The sequence below is a fragment of the Lepeophtheirus salmonis genome, chromosome 8, assembly GCF_016086655.4.
Source record: "Lepeophtheirus salmonis chromosome 8, UVic_Lsal_1.4, whole genome shotgun sequence".
Lineage (NCBI taxonomy): Eukaryota > Metazoa > Arthropoda > Copepoda > Siphonostomatoida > Caligidae > Lepeophtheirus > Lepeophtheirus salmonis.
The window spans coordinates 16,120,143-16,138,941 of NC_052138.2; the positions used below are offsets into that span (position 1 = coordinate 16,120,143).

Genomic DNA, 18,799 nt, shown 5'->3' on the forward strand with positions numbered 1-18,799 from the left:
TGTTGTAAATTGACATAAAATCTCAAAATCTCACGCAAGTAAAAATTCGAAAACTTGAAAAACCTTTTTTTCAAGTTCAATTTAATTATCAGACCTAACTGGATGATAGTGCACGAAACTTCGAAAATACATGTCCCCTAAGACAGTGCTTCCCAAACTTTTTGTACCCAAGGTACACCAAAAGACAAATAAAAATTTATTGACACACCTATTTTAATTAAACTAATCATTTGGATTGATATAAGGTATTGCAAATAATGTATGGTTGTCACAAATTGTACGGCACACTTTAACTTAATTGCAGTCATAAAGAATTGTCAAATTCAAATGCAGGTATACTAGCGAAAAAAAATGAGCGTCATTCATTTTGTAACTGAGCGGGAGCGCGCTTACAAATCAGTAACTGACAGAAAGGGCGCTCAGCATGTATTGAGCGGACTAATACTCTACTGTTTAATGATACATTGTCAATAGAAGTACATAATCAATGTAAAATTGATTATGTATTTCCAATTACATCCATTTATTTTCTGACTCAACTAATTGTCCAACTGCTCAAATCGAAGAAATATATTAATAAAATCCATTTTGACATTTTATAAGAATAAACTTTAGTGAAATGTTTGATATATATTTGCTTTTTTGTAAGACATTAGCATCTATGAGTTTGGGTGAAAAATAAAATAAAAAAAGAAATGAACAAAAGTAACACATTATTTCCATGTTATAAAATTAATATTAATGATTAATAATAGCAGTAGTAATATTAAATAATTATATAATATAGGTATGTATAGAACTGAAATTTAGAAAAAAAAAATGATATTAATACACAACTTTCAAGTAACAACAAATAACAATAATATAATAAAACATTAACGAATCATATTTTATTTTGAAATTGTCGTGCACTGGTTTTCATTTTTCCTGTTTATTGAATGATAAAAAAAATTAAACTAATAATTAATTAATGGTAATGATGACGATTATATTAATGAGATTAATTATTATTATTATTGACCATAACGGTTGATACATAGGTGATATTTAGATATGTGCATATGACGTATGCACAAGTGAAGTATCCATTTATCAAAGAGGTTCTTGACTCTTTGGCCATATTTCAATAAGATATTTTAATATTTGAATAGGTTCTGATATATTTAAAGTTGGAGGTTGATTTTGGCTAAAGTCCATCATTAATACAGGAGCAAAACATATGGCTAGATTTTGAGGATTCATTTTGTTGCGAGGAGATTGTGAAGTGACTCGAGATAAATGGTCCATGATATGAACGAGGCAATTCTGTTAAAGGTAAAAATTAATGTTACATCAGATGTTATTCCCTCACTTAGTAAACTTACTCGATTAGCTTTGGGAAGACAGTCTAGAATAGAGAAAACTAACTTAGCATTTCCATCTGGATCGTCTGGTAAAAAGACGGCCATAGCATCCACAAGCATTTGATATAGGCAGTTTGAAAATACAGGCTCCGGCAGTTCCCTAAGATACTCTTTAAGTAATCCTAAAAGGGAATAGAACAAACGGAAGTTAGGGCAATATTTAAGTACAAGTAATATAACAATATGAAAGTTTTCCTTACCTGTAATAACATTGATATCAGGAACATTTTCTGATGACAAATCGACGGTCTCTGGACTGGTTTCAAATGCATCTCTTAGCATGTTCTTTTTGGCTTCAGCTCCACAGAGACGGTACAAACCAATAATGTCCAACCCTCTTTTTTCAACCTCTTCAACGCATCTTTTGACAATAATTGGAACTAAAAAACCCGATGCTTCTCTTTCCAGTACAGTTTCAAGACTGCAGCTAAAGAGCTTTCCTGTTCGAATTCCGGAAGTGACAGGACGAGATCGATCATATGCTTCCCTCAAATCCGAAAATCGCAGAGTGAGATACAAAGTACCAGCAGGATGGAGACGCAATGCTACTTGTTGAAAGGTATGCCCTTTTCCGAAGAGAGTTGCAAGGCGTAGAGAGGAACGATAACACAGTCGATGACGTAGTTGTGGATCCCACGAGTATATTAAAAACTCAACTTCTAAATTGTTCGCTAAATCTAATTCAAATCGTTCGTCCCAATCAAAATTGACTCCCCCACTGCGTACTACTGTGCGAGCTTTGTGTATATGATCAACTTCAACAACACAATAGAGATCTCGAATGCGACGTGTTCGACCTCCGGTGCGAAGCCCACGTCCAGATAATAAATGAAGGCTAAGTATACCACTCAATCGAATTCCTCCGCTTTCTGGCATTACTTCAGATTTGTATTTTATAAAATCTATAGAAGGAAGAGAATGGAATCAGTCAAGAAAATATATCAAACATTAATTTAATCTGTATTCTGTATATATACAATAGAGTTTGTGTGTGTGTGTCTTTTGAGCCTGATCAGGGTAAGACGGGGGTGCTAATATTTATTTTATTTTGGGAAAGGGGTCATATAAGGTGTGGTGTACCTATTCTATACCCAAAACAAATTTTTTTTACATTAAGGAGACTAGATAGGTGGTTAAGTGACACATCAAAAAGTGATTGGCGTATCAAAGAACAACTATACGAATAACGTCGTTTTCTAAATTTATACAAAAACAAAAAAGTTATGGTAAAAAAAGAAATCAGAGAAAATTGCAGTTTTTTTTTCATTTGCAAAAAAAAAAAAAAAAAAGACTTCCAATGGAAATATTGGATTCGTAGATAAAATAAAGTTTGTAGAAATTTGTCGGGAAATTCGTTTGCCTATAAATGTGACACCTATAACTTCAATTTTTAACTGAAATATCTGTCGTTTTCTTCATAAATTTTTGTCTTTTTTTCCTCAAACGTCAATTTTCAATTTTAACAAAAAAATGACACAAAACCATGCATTTTGGACATAAAAATTATAAATCTTACCAACACTGACTTTAGTATTTTTAATTTCTGGAACATTTTATTACATAATTTTTGCAAAATGAACCAATTATCGAGGGTTATCATTATTTTCAACATTATTCTCCACAAATTATTTGCTTTGGAAAATACAAAATAAAATCTTGCTAGGTTTTTGTTCCTCTTTACAATGCCAATAAATGATATTAATTACTTTTTGCAAAATTATTGCTAAACAGTTTTTTTCCGTTGTTATTTGCAAATTTCGATTTGGCAATTTTTTGACAAAAATAAAATATGGATTTCCCATCTAGGAATAAAACTTGTGTAAAATTTAGAACCAATATGCCTTTGTTCAGAGATTTCTTCTTTTCCCTAAATGTATAAGAGCATCTATTGTGTTAATGTATAATTGATATGCTAACATCAATACATGGTCGGAAATTAGGAGTAAATTTCTAATATAATAATTATTGCATTTGAGCAAATATAATTTAAAAAATGTAAATTCTTGACTCTTAAATATAAATTATGCAAAGATGATTTTTCTCCAAAATGAACTCGGGATTAGATATACTTTTTGTAGAATTATGTGTTCCCTTTCAAAACGGAATACAAATAATTCATCAATTTGATTTCTGACGAATATATTCGTCGTCCATATTTTTTTTAAGTGCAACAAACCTTACAAATATATTTGTCATCTATAGCGAACGTGTTAATGAATCATTCTTTTAACCTTATGAAAAATGTCACAAGTTGCACTTAAAATTCGCTAAAATTACCGGTTATACATACATATGTAATTTTGTGTCAGTCCATATTTATTTGGTCAAGTGCAGTCTTAGGACCAGTCCTTCAGACTGTCAGTATTAGAACTATTAAAATAAATAGATAAAGTTGAACGACATTAATCAAGGACCGAACTTTATAAGTTTTAGGACTGAACTAGACCGGACCATGACTGAACTGGACGGGACTGCAGTTTTCAGTCCTAAATAAGAACTGAGACAACACATAAATCCAATAAATAATGAAAGGGCTCTAAATTGGTAGCTAACAACCCAAAATAAAAACCATCAATTTGAATTTAAGTACATAATTGACTTAATTATATATATCAATGAAACAATGTCCCTGTTATTAAGTAAAAAGATAAATTGGGAATTTCTCATTTTTTGGCTATTTGTTCAACATTGATATTATGTTAACGCACCAGATATCCACAACTAGATATAAAGACCGAAAATGAACCTAAGTGGTTCAGTTATACAATAACTATAAGGTTCTCAGGCCTAAATCTAATACAAATAAACACCCACATTCCATAAAAAGTGAAAGATTGAATTAACAGGCAAAAAGAAAGAAAAAAACACTTGGTAAGTAATACTCCCTACTGGAGGTAAACTCTACTTATGAGCTTAAATTAAATGCCCTAGACACCGAATTACTTATTATTTTGTGGATTATATTGTTTATTACCTGCAGGATTGAAATCAATAAACTGTTGACCCGAGTCCTTGTCTGTGCTAAATGAAGGAGTAATTGGCCTCGAATTTGCTGACCCAGGTCGAGACATATGATCTGCAAGTCTGAGAGATTCTAACCCTGATAATGTACGATTACGCATTCTTCTTAACTCAGTTCGATGAGCAAGATTTGTCAAATGATGCTCCGAGTCAGAGAAATACTGGGTGTCCTAAAAAAAATACACAAAAATATTTATTGAGTACGATATGAATATAATAATTGAGAAATGTGTAGTTCTTCAAATATATGCATTTTATCTACGTGCATTTCACAATTTTATCTAATAGTTCATCCATTTAATAAACGTCTAACATCCACATTTGAACACTTTATCTGAGATATAACAACTTTAATATATCTAAAGTTGAACACATCATTGAGAAGTGTTATTTAAAAAATAATAAAGCAGAAATATAAACGTATCCTTACTGTATCTCTTGTTTTTTCTGTTGCTGATATATTGTCAATAGATAATCGAGATCCCGAAAGAGATTCCCTCAGCTCCTTTGATCTTCTAAGAGTTTCATAAATAGCAGAAGTTGATGGAGTTCTTCGGAGTTCTTTGTACTGATATAGCCCTCCTGTGGCAGAAAAGGATGACGGAGAACGATACCCTGTAAGGACATACATATGATAAATTAAGACATTTCGATTTATCTAAAGAAGCAACTTTACCTCTTTGTTTCCGATTACCATAATCAGTGAGTCCGGAGTCGCTCAATTGATCCTCTATTCCACTAATTTGATCCATTTCCATACTTAATTCCGGATGCCTAAGCAAGGTTTCCCTTTGAAACGTTCGTGGAAGAGAATTGGATCGAGAATTAACTGAATGTCCTCCAAGAGGGCGCGATGATCTTCCAGTCATTCGGCCATTACCTCCAAGAGGTACTGGAGATTGTAAAGCTTCAGTATCCGATGCATAATCATAACGACCTCCATTTGTCCTGGAGTAATAACGTGCAGCTGAACGATTAGGATATTGAAGAGTATATGATCTTCGATGATTATAAGCAGAACCTGCTCCTCGGTGCTGTTCCTGGGGATCACTCACCATTCGGTTTAAAGGATGTCGTCCATGCTCAGTAACATCAGTTACTGTACTCGGATGGTGAGATGAATAATACTCCGGAGATGAGTAAAAGTTCTGGTTCCATCCATTACTTCTCTGTTGCGGTTGTTGTTGTTGTTGCTGCTGTTGTGGTTGAGGTTGTTGTCCTATTGGTGGATATCCAGTTGATAATTCCCTCATAGGTGGTGGCATACCAGGTTCATCTCGAGGTGGTGAATGTCGGTGATCCATCTGACGTGGTAAACTATTCACTGGAAAGTATTTAGGGTCATTCCTATCAGGCTTTGGATTCCTATCCCAAGTGAGAGTACGAGCATCACGATAAGGAGGCATGTTATAATTATCTCTATGCCTATCGTATCCATAATTATCACTACTCATCCCTGAACCTTGCTTGAATACTACAACAGGTGCAGCTTTATTTGCAGGATTATCCATAGTGGAATCTAAGGGGAAAACCCCTCGAGAATTCCGTCTACGGCGAGTTGTAAGAACAAGACGACGAGGAATACTCATAATGATGACAACATCATCTAAACTCATACGAGTCACGTCAACTAAATTGACTGCAAGTATTTCGTCGCCAATTTGAAGACACCCACTAGAATAAACAGCCGACTCCATAGCAATACGAGAAATGAATACACCATCGTTTCGATCGATACCATTTCCTTCTCGAATGTAAAGTCCTAAAGTTTGACCAGGCCGTTTTACTATTTCTACGAAACTTGTAGCCGAGTCAGGATCCTGTAAGAAATCAGATCAGTGACCCTAAGGCATTTATACATAATAAGTTTGATTAAGTTAGGCCTACATTTGTGTCAATATTAATTTTAGGAGCAGTTTCACTAGCTAATCGAATGAATTGTCTTGGATCTAATGTTCGTACAACCATTTCACCGGACTTTTGAACAGCTCTAAAAGCTGCAGCGGTAGATGAGTCATAGCGGTTTTGTACGGTTTCGAGTTGACGAAAAACTTCTTGAGAAATACCCGTAGGCTGATAATTTAAAAAAACAAACAAGAAAGTTATTATAAATTATGTATAATGTATTGTATATATATATATCCTTCACATTATCACCTTGCGAAATTCGTCAAAGTGGTTTGTATGAGGAGGTGGAGCTCTTTGAGTTCCTTGGCCGCCCATGGGAGGGGGGGCCAATACCAGGGTGATTGAGCATAGGCCCTTGCTGCTGATTTGGAGGTAGGAGTCTGGGTCGCGGACCTTGCATATGGGGAGGTTGATTGGTTATGTGATGCGGAGGAGGTTGTGATTGTTGACGGGAAGGAGTATTTTGAGCAGATTTCATGTCTCGACCACTTTGATCCTTCAATAAAAATTGCTGCAAAAGGAGGTGTTGATTAAATAGGTGCTATACGTGAATGTATGTAACACAGGATTGGTTTCTTACCTTTTCTCCACCGCAACATAACATGGTGTGAACCTCAGGATCACAAAATTAAAGTCATAAAGGTGAGATCGTTCATCAAAAATCGGACATAAAAGTGATTAAATAAACATTTTTAACAGCTTCCCCATCAACCCTTTGGAGACGGATCCCGGATCAGGAATATACTTGGACCTTTTTTATATAGAAAAAGTGTATGAATTAAGAAAAGGAACGCGGGTCTTGTCCAAGAAGTAAGATGCGCTCCACCACACTTTGGCACTGATGAAATCATCAAAGCATATAATTGACCTCAATATTTATCACTGGGACGCAACCACTCAATCACACAAATAGCACTTCTTTTTTTTTTGCAAATAGTGGTTGTATTAATTTTAGCGATTCTGGACGTCCACCATGATTGCTGCTGCGACTGCTGCCATTATTTTTTTATAATAAAAAAGGGAAAAAAGGGATCCAACCACCGGCCCAGAAGGAAGTTTCATCTCCATTGAAAGGCACAGAGAAATCAATATATACATAAAAAAAATTACCATGGCTTTCTAAAGGAAAAGAAAAGAATACAACGAACATAAATACCTTTCTTGAAGCAACAGCCAAATCCCTTTATTTCTTATAAATATATATATAGTAATAGGTATTATTGATGTATTATGCAATTTTAGAGCCTGATTGCTTTTTATGGACGGTAATCGTCTGCTCATATATTCATGTTAGGAATGAGTTATGAGTACATTATTTCAACCAGTATTCATCAATTGTCCCCTCAAAATCCCTTTCATTTGCTCTCTCTTTCTGTCTATCTCTCTTTCTGTCTATCATTAACTTTTGATTTACTATTTTATATTTTCTCTTTGACTATCATTTTTTTTGTAACCCCCCTTAATTAATTATTATCCTTGAATCCCTTGGCCATATTTAGCTCGCCTTTAACAGTTCAACTCAATATTATTTACAATATATCCTTACACTATATGCTCATAAAGAATACATTATCATGCATTATATATCCCAAAAGATTCCCACAATGAGTTGTTTCTCCTTCATCACGTGAGTCTCCTTTCACATTAATCCTCCCTGTTTTGTGCATGACTCTATATCTTTTTATAGCTTTAAGTAGGACTCTGACCTTCACTCGATCTCTGTCTTCCATGAAGCATATCAACTCTCTATCAAAGGATTTCAATTTACATAGATCTATACATACGAGTATATAGAATTATAAAACGTTAGCAAGTGGCTATATTTAGAAGAGAAAAAAAATTGTGTCAATATTTGCCAATCATTAGTAAAAATGAATTCTTAGTTCTTAGCGAGTGTTATAAATAATGGAGTACATCGCGAAGAAATGAATTTAAGAAATAGGTTGTCATAAAATTTATAAGCAAAAGTCATTTAAAAAAAAAAATACAATTTATTTTATAAAAAAAAAAAAGACCTGAAATTAAATTCAAATTTTCAAACAGGAAAGAGCCCCGCACATTAATCTTTTCCCTGGTCTCGCACACGCTAAAACCGGCATCTTTATCCCTACGCAGATTGGGATATAGGCTTCGTTTCGCGTAAGTAATAGTTGAGGCCGGCCTTGATTATTTATAAGATAAACATAATCAGCTGTAGAGTGTTTGAACGTGACGCCAGAATTATTGATATCTGCCAATTTGGGACCCTAAATAACCAAATTTTGTAACAATGGAAATCCTTTTTTTCATTAATATTTAGAAAACTATTGTACGTCAAAATAGACCAACAAATAAAAGGACTTAAACCTTACTGTCTATCAAAAATATATCCCCCTAATGCCTAGTTTTATATTATATATGACCCTAAAATGTATTAAACGTTATACAATCTTATTTCTATATTATAGATAAAAATTAACTATTGCAATGGAAATAATAAGATATTTTCCTGTAATTATGCAACTTTTCGCATCCCTAATCGATCCAAAATCCAAAATAATTGTACAAATTTAGACATTTTATACTACATATTACTTTAATTATATTCAAATATCAGTATTTATCATTGACATCAAGTAGTATTCGATGCCAGTGCTAAGTCAATTTTTATTTTTAAAGTCATTTCATTATGTTTAATCAAATTTTTTTTGGAAACTTGTCCATTTAATGTAGTAAAAATAGCAACATTGGGTCCGAAAATGGTGTTTCCTTCTTATATAATGCAATTTATGTCATCTGTGAAAACGCTGTATTCAATTGAGCCAAAAATATCAAACAGGCCAATTATTTATATTATTTTATACCGTTTAGTCATTCTTGGTTACATATTATCTTCTTTAAATATCTATTATAAAACAGATTATGCTCCAAAAAATTTATAATATATTTTTGAATAATCATTTATAACTAATTATTATTTAATATTAACAATTATTAAAATGTTTTATATAATTGTAATATTCAATTGATACTCCTATATTATTTATTTATATGTATAGCTACACTTTGAATAAAACATGACATTAATCATAGATTTCTGTTTAGAAAATTATGCATTAAGTTGATGTCTACAATTAAATGATCTATTATAATTTATATGTGACCGGATGGAAAAGTTTATTCTTGTGCAAGGATACACAGAGCTTTTCACTGACGTTATAAATCGCAGCATAACTGAAGAAGATGCCATTATGGCGTCTCAAAGTTGATATTTTTACTCCATAAAATAGACAAATTTCCAATAAACTTGACTAAACTCCATAAAATGACATTAAGAATAAATAAATAAACTTGACACCTACCTGATGCCCATGATAAACACTGATATTTGAATAAAATCAAAGTAATATGTACTAAAAATGGCTCGTTTTTCTATGATTAATTTCTTCCTTTAGATGGATTATAGATGAGAAAAGTAGGGTAAATAGAGAAAAATACCTTATTTTCTCTCCATTGTAATAGTTAATTTATATATACAATTTGGAAATAAGGATGGAATAGCATATTTTTAACACATATTAGTGTCTAATTTAAAATAAAACTATGCATTAGAAGGAGAAACTTTTTGACATTGAATAGTCGACCATTTGTTTTTTAATATTAATGAAAAAAGGGTTATCATTGTTATAAAACTTGGTTGTTTAGGCCTCCAAAATGGCCAACCTCAATAATACTGACACTACGTGACAACGATTTATTATGTCAATTTAGCGATTCATAATTAAAAAATCATTTATATAAGCTTTCATGAGATATTATTTCAAAATATATGCGTAAAGAAATATATTGTGACCTAAAGTTCCTTCATAATTAAACTTTTTTTTGAAACGTCAGCACAACTGTAAACAGTATTATTATATTAAATAATAAAAATGCCATGTAAAAAGAAGGAATAGAGTAAATGGCAGGCATACAGCTGAGGGAGAGAGTATTTTATATATAATATTTATTTAAGGGGAGCACTTCATACTGTTCATAAAAACGTTCTCGTGGCAGGATATTGGAGCTCAAGTATTTCTGATATTATATATGTGTAGCACTGTCGTTAGGTAGTATTTCAATCAAGAGTTCATATTAGCGTTTAAAGGCTCTCAACATGAGGAATACACTAGTTCTACTGGCATTGACTTTTATATTTGTTACGGATGTTGACTGTAAAGTCCTTGTAAGAATCGAGTCTTGCAGTGGGTGACGACTCAATAAGCTTCCCGAGGTGAAGGGATTCATTCACGGGGAGTTCGAAGAAAATTTTATGTACACAGAGTTCAAATCCATTCCAGGGAAATCTCCCGAAATGATTTTCTTTAACGAAGATGGAAAAGAAGTTGAGAGGATAAACATTTCGGATAAAAAACGCCAAGAGCTCGTAGACTTACTCGTTGAAAAGAATATTCCCAAAAAGTCTCATGATGAGGTTTAGCTCAAGATTGGATCTGTAATTTGTAGTATACAATGTATTCTTTAATTGTTTTTATATAATTGAGTATGAAGAGTGTTGAATTTAAAGTCAAATGTTCGATGTTTGGATGTTTTAAAATGAAATAAGAATAAGGAGATAACTTTGTCACTGTACATTTTATATGTATCCATCAGTTTTTTTATACAAAAATACAAAAACTAAGCCGTTTTTTTACTAACTCATTTATTCAAATAATGAACAGATCCCATATTATAGCAAACAGTTCTAAACTTATCAATAGCTCGTACAATTGACTCTGTGGGCATCTTCCCGTCTACGTAGTTACTTTCAATGAAATGGATTAAATCTTTGAAGGAATCTTGCTTCAGTTTTTTATTGTAGCTTAAACTCTCTTTCGGAATAGAGATGAGATCATTCAATAAGGACCAATTTTCTTGACATGCTTGACAATTACAATTAAACCAATATCTATCTTTAAGTTCCTTTTGACGATCTTTAGTTTCCTTGAAGTAAAAAGTGGGTCCATAGTTATCGAAAATTGGTTCACCTTGTTTAATAGGATGAAGAGCCCTCATGAAAATTTGATTTCCTTTAAAATAACGAACGGCACTACCTTTACATGAATGATTCATATAAGATGCTCTTTGATAAATTGCCAAACCTATTGCTATTTGTTTCGAAGGTTTGAGGTTCTGATTATCTTTCCGTACAAATTCGTAGACTTCATGAGCATTGAATTGTATGACATCAAGATTGCGTGTAATCAAACTTCCTATATAATGAATGTCCCTTTCTTTCGGATGAGACCCAAAATAATTCGAGGAAACAAGAATTTTAGTAAGCAAAGATGATAGGGTAATTCGATGAAATATGTCTTCTTGCCATCTTTGCTCCCCATTTCCCGTTAAATTATATATATTAATATACTCAAATTCACTATTAGATTCTAAAGTTTCATTCGTATCATTCAAGTATTTCCTTATTTTTAAAAAGTAATCGAATGGTTTGGATGTTATCAATCTAAGAGCGAGCCTCCCAATGCTACTAATTCCTAGACCTGTTAGGAATTCTTGATAACGACACTCAAACTGGTGAAACGAGGCTTTTTTTCGACAAATCGGAGAGCAAAATGCAACATCACAACAAGCTTCACAGGGATAACCAGCAACAAGTCTTGAAAAACAATACACACAGTGAGAGCCACACTTATCGTTGTATAAAACCGATCCAACAGGAGATTCACTCAGTAATGCATCACCTGTACTTATATTTGAAGAAGCTGAAACATATCGACCTATTTTAGGTCCACCATATGATACGTTGAGTTTATTATCTGATCCATGATCTTTTAAGATATTTGCATTACTAGCTTGAATGTCTACTTTGTCCATGCATTTCTCCTTACGATTTTGTAACTTTTATAAAGATATTTTTATATAAATCCATCATTGTTAATAAGAAGTTTAGTTTTCGAGCAAGTAGTAAAACTATACTCTATAAAAAATAATACTTAAAAAAAAAAAAAAGTTATTTAAAGCAATGAATTAAATTTGATCTGAACTATTTTGTCTCCTTAAAAACAGTGATGACAGTATTTGCTATCTTGCCTTGATAACAAGGTCGCTATGACAATTTGATGAGAGAGCCTCTTCAATATCTAAAAGTGCTTCTTCGTATTGTCCCAGAGAAAATAAACATGCGGATCTATTCGCATATAATTTTGATATCACCTATGAGCAATGAGGTAATCACATTACAAATTAACTAATAATAAAGTTCAACATACTTCACTCATAGGAGACGCTTTGATTATTCCTAAAGAGTAATACTGAAAGGCCTTCGTTATATTTGAAGAATTATACTCTGCATTTCCGTGCTGCCTATGCTTCTCGGCTTCTCCGTCATTTTTCCTCGTGAACATTTCTTGAGGTTTCAAATACTGAAATTGAGGAACTTTAGCCATTATACATAGTTTGTCAGCATATGAAGGTGTTGTCTCCAGCTCGTTCAGTAGTGACCCTATATTCGAAGATTTCTTCAAACTTTGAAGGAACGTCTTAAAATGGCCTCGATCATCGGATTGAAGGGTTTTAAATGTAATTACTTGTTTGAAAGAATCAACTGTGGGAGAACTCAGCATACTTTTTTTTTTTGATTTTTTACTAAGACGTATGGTTATAACAAGTTTATTATTGGACACATACGAGTAATTTTAACAGAAAATATTTATTTTTTAAATTGATGCTCGTAATATCATAAATGCGCTCTTCTTCCCTTTTCCCAAGCAAATAGATTATTTTTAAATAATAGAAAGCACACACAGCACAAGAAAATCCAAATATTATGGGATCATATGTTATGAATTATATTTAAGTCAAACCTTTATTTTTTAGACAAAAAAATATATCATTATTTTTTTAAAGATGTTGATACTTTTTTCAAATGATTGTTGTAGATATATGTAAATACATACACATATATGACTTATAATAAGTCGCAAGAACGTTGGATTAAAAATATATAAATACTTTAAAGCTGTTTGTATATAGATATATATATACATACATAAGCATATATATATATATATACATATAAACATCTATAACTGAGAAAAGATATTGTGTATCAAATAATAGTATAATAAATATATAACTCCTTTTATTAATATTTAACATATAATTCGTTGTGATGCGATTATTTCAACTTATGGATAATCTTATTCCGGCAACTAAAGTATATCCTTTAATTTTTGTTGGACTTTTCAGAGCCAACCATAGTATCGCCCCTACGATAGAACAAAATATAAGGCATACTGTTGTGGGTATGAGCTAATACACTGGATTCATTGACGGACTTGATGGTGCAATCATCACAACGGAGCCATGTAGAAAGTCCCGTATGATACACATCAGTCACATAGTGCCCCTTTGTAGCTTCACCACCATTGTGATAAACAACACCGAAAAGCTTATACTGTCTTTGCTTTGCGTGATATTTAGTTTTTGAATTAGGAGATAAAATTTCCTTTGCAATTTCAAGATCCACAGGAAAATCAATTCTCTTAAGGAGTTTTTGACAACCCCCAGATGTTTCATTGTAAATGAACCTCTTTAAATGTAAAATTAATACAGGTGGGAGTTCATCAATGCTAAGGGAACGAGAAGCCTCAATCTCTAACTTTGTTTTAGAACAAACATACCCATCTAATGATTCCATAGAAAAGTTGTTGATAAGAGCGTCAGAAACATTATGAATATTATCTGATTGTAAGTCCAATTGTAAAGTAAAAAAGGGTTGTAGAGTCGCTGTAGGTTCACTACTAGAATGGGTTACACAAGATCGTATTTGTCCTTGAACCATGCTCGCCAAGGGTGTGTTACCTAAGATTCAATAAGTCAAAAATTATTTAAAAGTTTTAGGAATGTAGAAGAAAAGTGTCATTACCTATAATCTGTCGACGAGTGACACATCCCTTGTTTTTGGGACCCACTTCTTTCCAGTCACTGTTGTCATCATCATCTTTCATTTCCTCTTCTCCAGGGCTGTCATCCAACTTCTTCATAAGAGCAAGCATTTCATCATTAACACGATTAAGTAAAAACGTCAAAAACTCTTCTGCATCTTCTTGACGCCCTTCTACCACCTTAAACGTATCGGTAGAAGGCAAAGACAACAGGATTCGGAACATAGAGGTGGCTTCAAAACTACTTCCAATCATTAGATCTTCAGTTTTTTTATTCCGCCGATGATGCTGTTTGGGAAACTTTTCCATAGGCGAAAATTCCGACATGAAATCACTCAATGATTTAAGGACAGATCCATTTTCCAAGAGCAGAGGGGGCAAAGCTCTGATCAAATTAAAGAAGGGAGGGCATCCGATAAGTGCTTGTAAAATAGCATTCACAAAGCACCAATTACTTCTATTACTCAATCCTCTAGGTTTGACAAAGAAACTCTTGTGGTTTAAGACATATTTTTTTAAAAACTCGGCTAGCTGACCATCTCGAGTAGTAATATAATCGACATTAGTGATTGGAGGGGGGATAGATGCACGCGGCTCTTCAACAGATGCATTGTTGGGAGAAATTCGAGCAGTAGGTTTATTCCCTGTATTTTTTTCTTGAGGAGACTCAGCAAATGGTTGACTTTCCGTTGTAGATGAACGAAAGAGACTAGCCCATGATTTATGTGGCTCCTTGGGTGGCACTTCTTCAACCTTGGGTTCCTTTTCAATCTTTTCTTGAGCAGGAGAAGGAGTATCCGTTTTCTCAGAAGTAATAACTTGGGGTTCATTTACAATCGGTGATTCCTTTTCTTCAGAGGGCATTGAAGGAGGAGGAGAAGATGGTAGATCAGGAGAAGCCTCTCTTATTGGATTCATTTTTTCTTCTAAATATGTAAAGAGATAAATACAAACATATTTATTTAAAAATAGATCATGATTATTATTACTAATAGTGAAAATATATAATTTTTAAAATAAATAATTTTTCTTACTAGAGTAATTTTGGAAGGAATGCAATTCAATTGACTAAAGAAATGTAGAGTAATGTCTACCAGTTTGTAATGTGACAGATCAAATGTCTTGAATAAATTTGCAAGCAAGAAAAAGACAAAAAAATAACAAACAAAAAAAAGACTATAAATGGAAATGAGGATATTAATTATTATTCACCTTCTCCATTATTCATGTCTTGGTAAATTGGAGGCCCCCCAAACTCAATCACACTCTGCTTCATTACTTGTTGCTCTTTGGTAATTGGCTCTTGGAATTGAAGGGGAGGAGGAGGTGGTTGCTGGGATTGTTGTGGGGGTTGTTGTTGCATGTGCAATTGTTGTTGTTGTTGCTGCTGCATAATAAGTTGAGGGGATGGAGGGATTTGTTGTGGAGAGGGAGGATACATGGGCGAGACATTGTTGAAGGGGAATCGATGTGGATGGTTGGGATGATTTGGAGGTGGTGTGTGGTGTGCGTGTTGCTGTTGTTGTTGTTGGATGTAGAATGATTTTTGCATATCAAGGATAGGACTGCGTATGACGGTAAGACCTCTTGGGATGGGTAGGATATTTGATGGGTGGTGAGGCGGAGGGAGAGAAAGACTCACATTGTAGCCTGGGAGAAGGAGATGGTGAAGGGGATATGCGGTGATAAGAGGAGGGGAGCAGGATGAGACGGGGACATGGACTGGTGGGGGAGGAGGAGGTGGAGGGTTGAGGACTCCTTCTCCATCAGCACCGCCAGGAGGGACGGAGTGATGAAGATTCACATTGGCGGTTACATTGTTGATGTACACGTTAGGATAGGGGACGTAGGACGCATGAGAATGGGGATGTGCCTGCTGTAGTGGTCCATGTACTGATGCTGGTAAAAGAGCAGGAGTGGGTGCAGGAGCAAGGTGCGCTACATCTGGTTCTGCTGGAGGGAGCTCTGAAATGGACTCTTGCTCTGAAGGCAAACAAGAGGCGTCTTCCGAATTCTCAGGAGTAGTTATCGAAAGAATCTCGGACAAATGGCGGACTTCCTCTTGAGTACAACCCTCGAAATTCAAAAATTCATACTCCATTTGATTATTGGGTAGTCCAAAAGACTAAGATCAACATCCTTTTTTCCATACCACGAAGTCTTCAGCTTCAACTTCTCCTTTTCTACCTCTTCTTCTTGTTCCTTCTTTTTCTCTTCTTTAGCTAGCTAGCTAACTAGGAGCTAGGAGCTCCGCCTACATTCTTCTTCTTTTCCAATCAAAATACTCCTTCATTTCACTCCTCATATTACCATAATAATAATAATCTCCTATTTCTCTTGGGCCACACATGACATCATCATCACTCTATTCCAATTCATACTCAAGTCATCATTTAGGTATCCTTTTTCTCCATGACGTCCACTCATATCAATACCATGAGGTCCTAGTATCCATCACTATAATTAATAATCTAGTATATAAACTATTTATCATTACATTTCATCCATCAAAAAGTCTATGGACAATCGGCCACAAATGACGTCAACTTGACAACCTCCCGGCATATTTATTGACAAATTAATCTACATGTAAATCGTAATGACGAATGAAATTATCTAGCTAAATAGATAAACTTACTATGGTATTGATATGTACACTAAATATATTATCTAGAATCCTTTCAAATGATCATAAATCAGAAGAATATGTTGCCGAGAAAATTACAACAAAAAATAATGGAAGAAAAGGCTTTCAACATTGAAGCTACCTACAGTTTTCATCAAAATTATCTACCTAACTAATGTAATTTTTATTTAGATTACTTACATGGAAGAGAGCAAGTAGCCATAACGTATCTTTACATAATGAATTGCAGTTGTACAATTTAGCGACAGAATAGAAAATAATATACTAAATAAAATGCAATGACATTATTTTGTTAAATCGATAAAAATGATAAGATAAAGGTAATTAGCATGTTCCATATTTATCAGGATATGAATAAATTACTAATTGTTATTTATAATAACTTTTCATGTATAGATTTAACCTTGTATACACTTTTACGACGCCTATAGATTTCTGCTCATCATATTAGGATCTTTTCTTATACGAAAAAGGCATGAAACTTACATGTAGTTAAATAGAAATAAATAATATAAATACTTATTTTTTTAGGAAGACAATTTGTGACAGAAAGTTCTAGAATGGTGTTGACTTGTACGGAAGTTTGAAGTAGAATACAATTTGTTCGAAATAAATTATAGTGACATCAATAGATTCTTTTTAAAGTGAAAACTGTAAAAAAAATTAAGAAAGCTATTCATCATCTGAAATTAATACTAGTATTTATCATTTCCCGGAAAACTCTCCTTCAGTGAGATCCCGGTCAATTTCAAAATGATATATTACATAAGAAACAACAAAAAATTCAAATTAAAAATTCAATAGAAGTACACATAAATTTTTAGTTAGCCATTCATTTATGAAAGACTCAAAATTAAAATATGTGTCCTACTTCAGAAGTTTTAAGTATATTTATCTGTAGGGTTTTTACTTAATTATAACTGTTATACAGAGTAGTGAATAAGTCTTGCACCACCTTGCATGTTGTACCTCAGTTAAATCTTATTTAAGTCTGATAAATCCGGCATGGCAGACATCAAAGCGATATTTATTTAATACTAGTGGTTGTACTCAGCATTGCCCGGAGTTAATAGCCGTTGACGAAAATACAAATTTTACTTTAATAATATAAAAGATAACTCCCCAACAATACAATAAATTTATCGACTCCCAAGTTTCAAGCTCGACTGTCAAAAGAAAAAATTTGAAAAATACATTTGGTAGCTTATCTACTGTATTTTTCATGTTGCCAACTGTTAATTATTAGTTAATTATTTTACACATTGGTTTGATAAGCTTACCAAAGGTTAAGTATAAGTTGACACGAATTAATATAAAAAACAAAATCCTACCTTTCATGAATTTACAATTTACGTAGAGTCAGCTACGTAATTTATTAAAAAAAAATTAAAGAGTACTTCCTTTTTTTTTCTTTTTTTGATAGAGTTGAACTAATCGCCTGCGAAACTTTGCCTGCTCTCTGTATATTATACTCGATTTTTGTCCTTATACTATATTGGTATATCATGATTAGAGTTGATATCTTTGAAAGGAAAAATAGAGCGCCAGGAAATTGGGAGAGCGCGAAATATAGTACTACTAAATTAAAATGCTTGTTAATATCCGCTGGCAGTGATATTATTTTGGGCTAGAATATGAATTACTACTATAAAGAGGAGAATTTGCTACATTTAAATAGAATTAGAGCAGTGAAAATATTTAAATTCATATATATTTGTTTTATTATGCATTTTAAAACAATTTATGCCAAGATAGGTGAGAATGCTTACTTCATAGAGAAGTTAACACCAAATTGACATATTAAATAATGAACAAAAAAAGAAGAAAGAGCACACACACCAAACGTTTATCCTTTTCTATTCGCTAAACTTACTTTTTCTTTACACAGATCCCTTTAT

At 33.2% G+C, this 18,799-nt stretch overlaps 3 protein-coding genes and 1 long non-coding RNA gene across 4 annotated transcripts; 1 reads left to right on the forward strand and 3 right to left on the reverse strand.

Annotated features, from left to right (window-relative positions):
- Nucleotides 1-610: 610 nt before the first annotated feature.
- Nucleotides 611-7,329, reverse strand: RhoGAP100F (Rho GTPase activating protein at 100F). The gene is made up of 9 exons (XM_040717973.2): nt 6,913-7,329; nt 6,582-6,843; nt 6,312-6,497; nt 5,101-6,244; nt 4,855-5,039; nt 4,378-4,594; nt 1,604-2,305; nt 1,365-1,525; nt 611-1,305 (listed from the first exon to the last, which is right to left on the reverse strand). Exons 2-9 carry the CDS (start codon nt 6,645-6,647, stop codon nt 1,093-1,095), a joined length of 2,874 nt encoding a protein of 957 aa, XP_040573907.1. The 5' UTR covers nt 6,648-6,843; nt 6,913-7,329; the 3' UTR covers nt 611-1,092.
- Nucleotides 7,330-10,051: 2,722 nt separating this feature from the next.
- LOC121123331 (SET and MYND domain-containing protein 4) lies at nt 10,052-12,987 on the reverse strand. The gene is made up of 3 exons (XM_040718449.2): nt 12,578-12,987; nt 12,399-12,521; nt 10,052-12,206 (listed from the first exon to the last, which is right to left on the reverse strand). The coding sequence occupies exons 1-3, from the start codon at nt 12,929-12,931 to the stop codon at nt 11,010-11,012; spliced, it is 1,674 nt and encodes a 557-aa protein (XP_040574383.1). The 5' UTR covers nt 12,932-12,987; the 3' UTR covers nt 10,052-11,009.
- A 145-nt stretch (nt 12,988-13,132) lies between these two features.
- Nucleotides 13,133-17,141, reverse strand: LOC121123329 (ubiquitin carboxyl-terminal hydrolase 10). Its single transcript, XM_040718448.2, has 3 exons — nt 15,467-17,141; nt 14,236-15,180; nt 13,133-14,171 (listed from the first exon to the last, which is right to left on the reverse strand). The coding sequence occupies exons 1-3, from the start codon at nt 16,353-16,355 to the stop codon at nt 13,534-13,536; spliced, it is 2,472 nt and encodes an 823-aa protein (XP_040574382.1). The 5' UTR covers nt 16,356-17,141; the 3' UTR covers nt 13,133-13,533.
- Nucleotides 16,517-17,789, forward strand: LOC121123332 (uncharacterized). The gene is made up of 4 exons (XR_005865977.2): nt 16,517-16,651; nt 16,929-17,221; nt 17,298-17,374; nt 17,433-17,789. It is a non-coding gene; the product is annotated as an uncharacterized lncRNA (long non-coding RNA).
- Nucleotides 17,790-18,799: the final 1,010 nt, after the last annotated feature.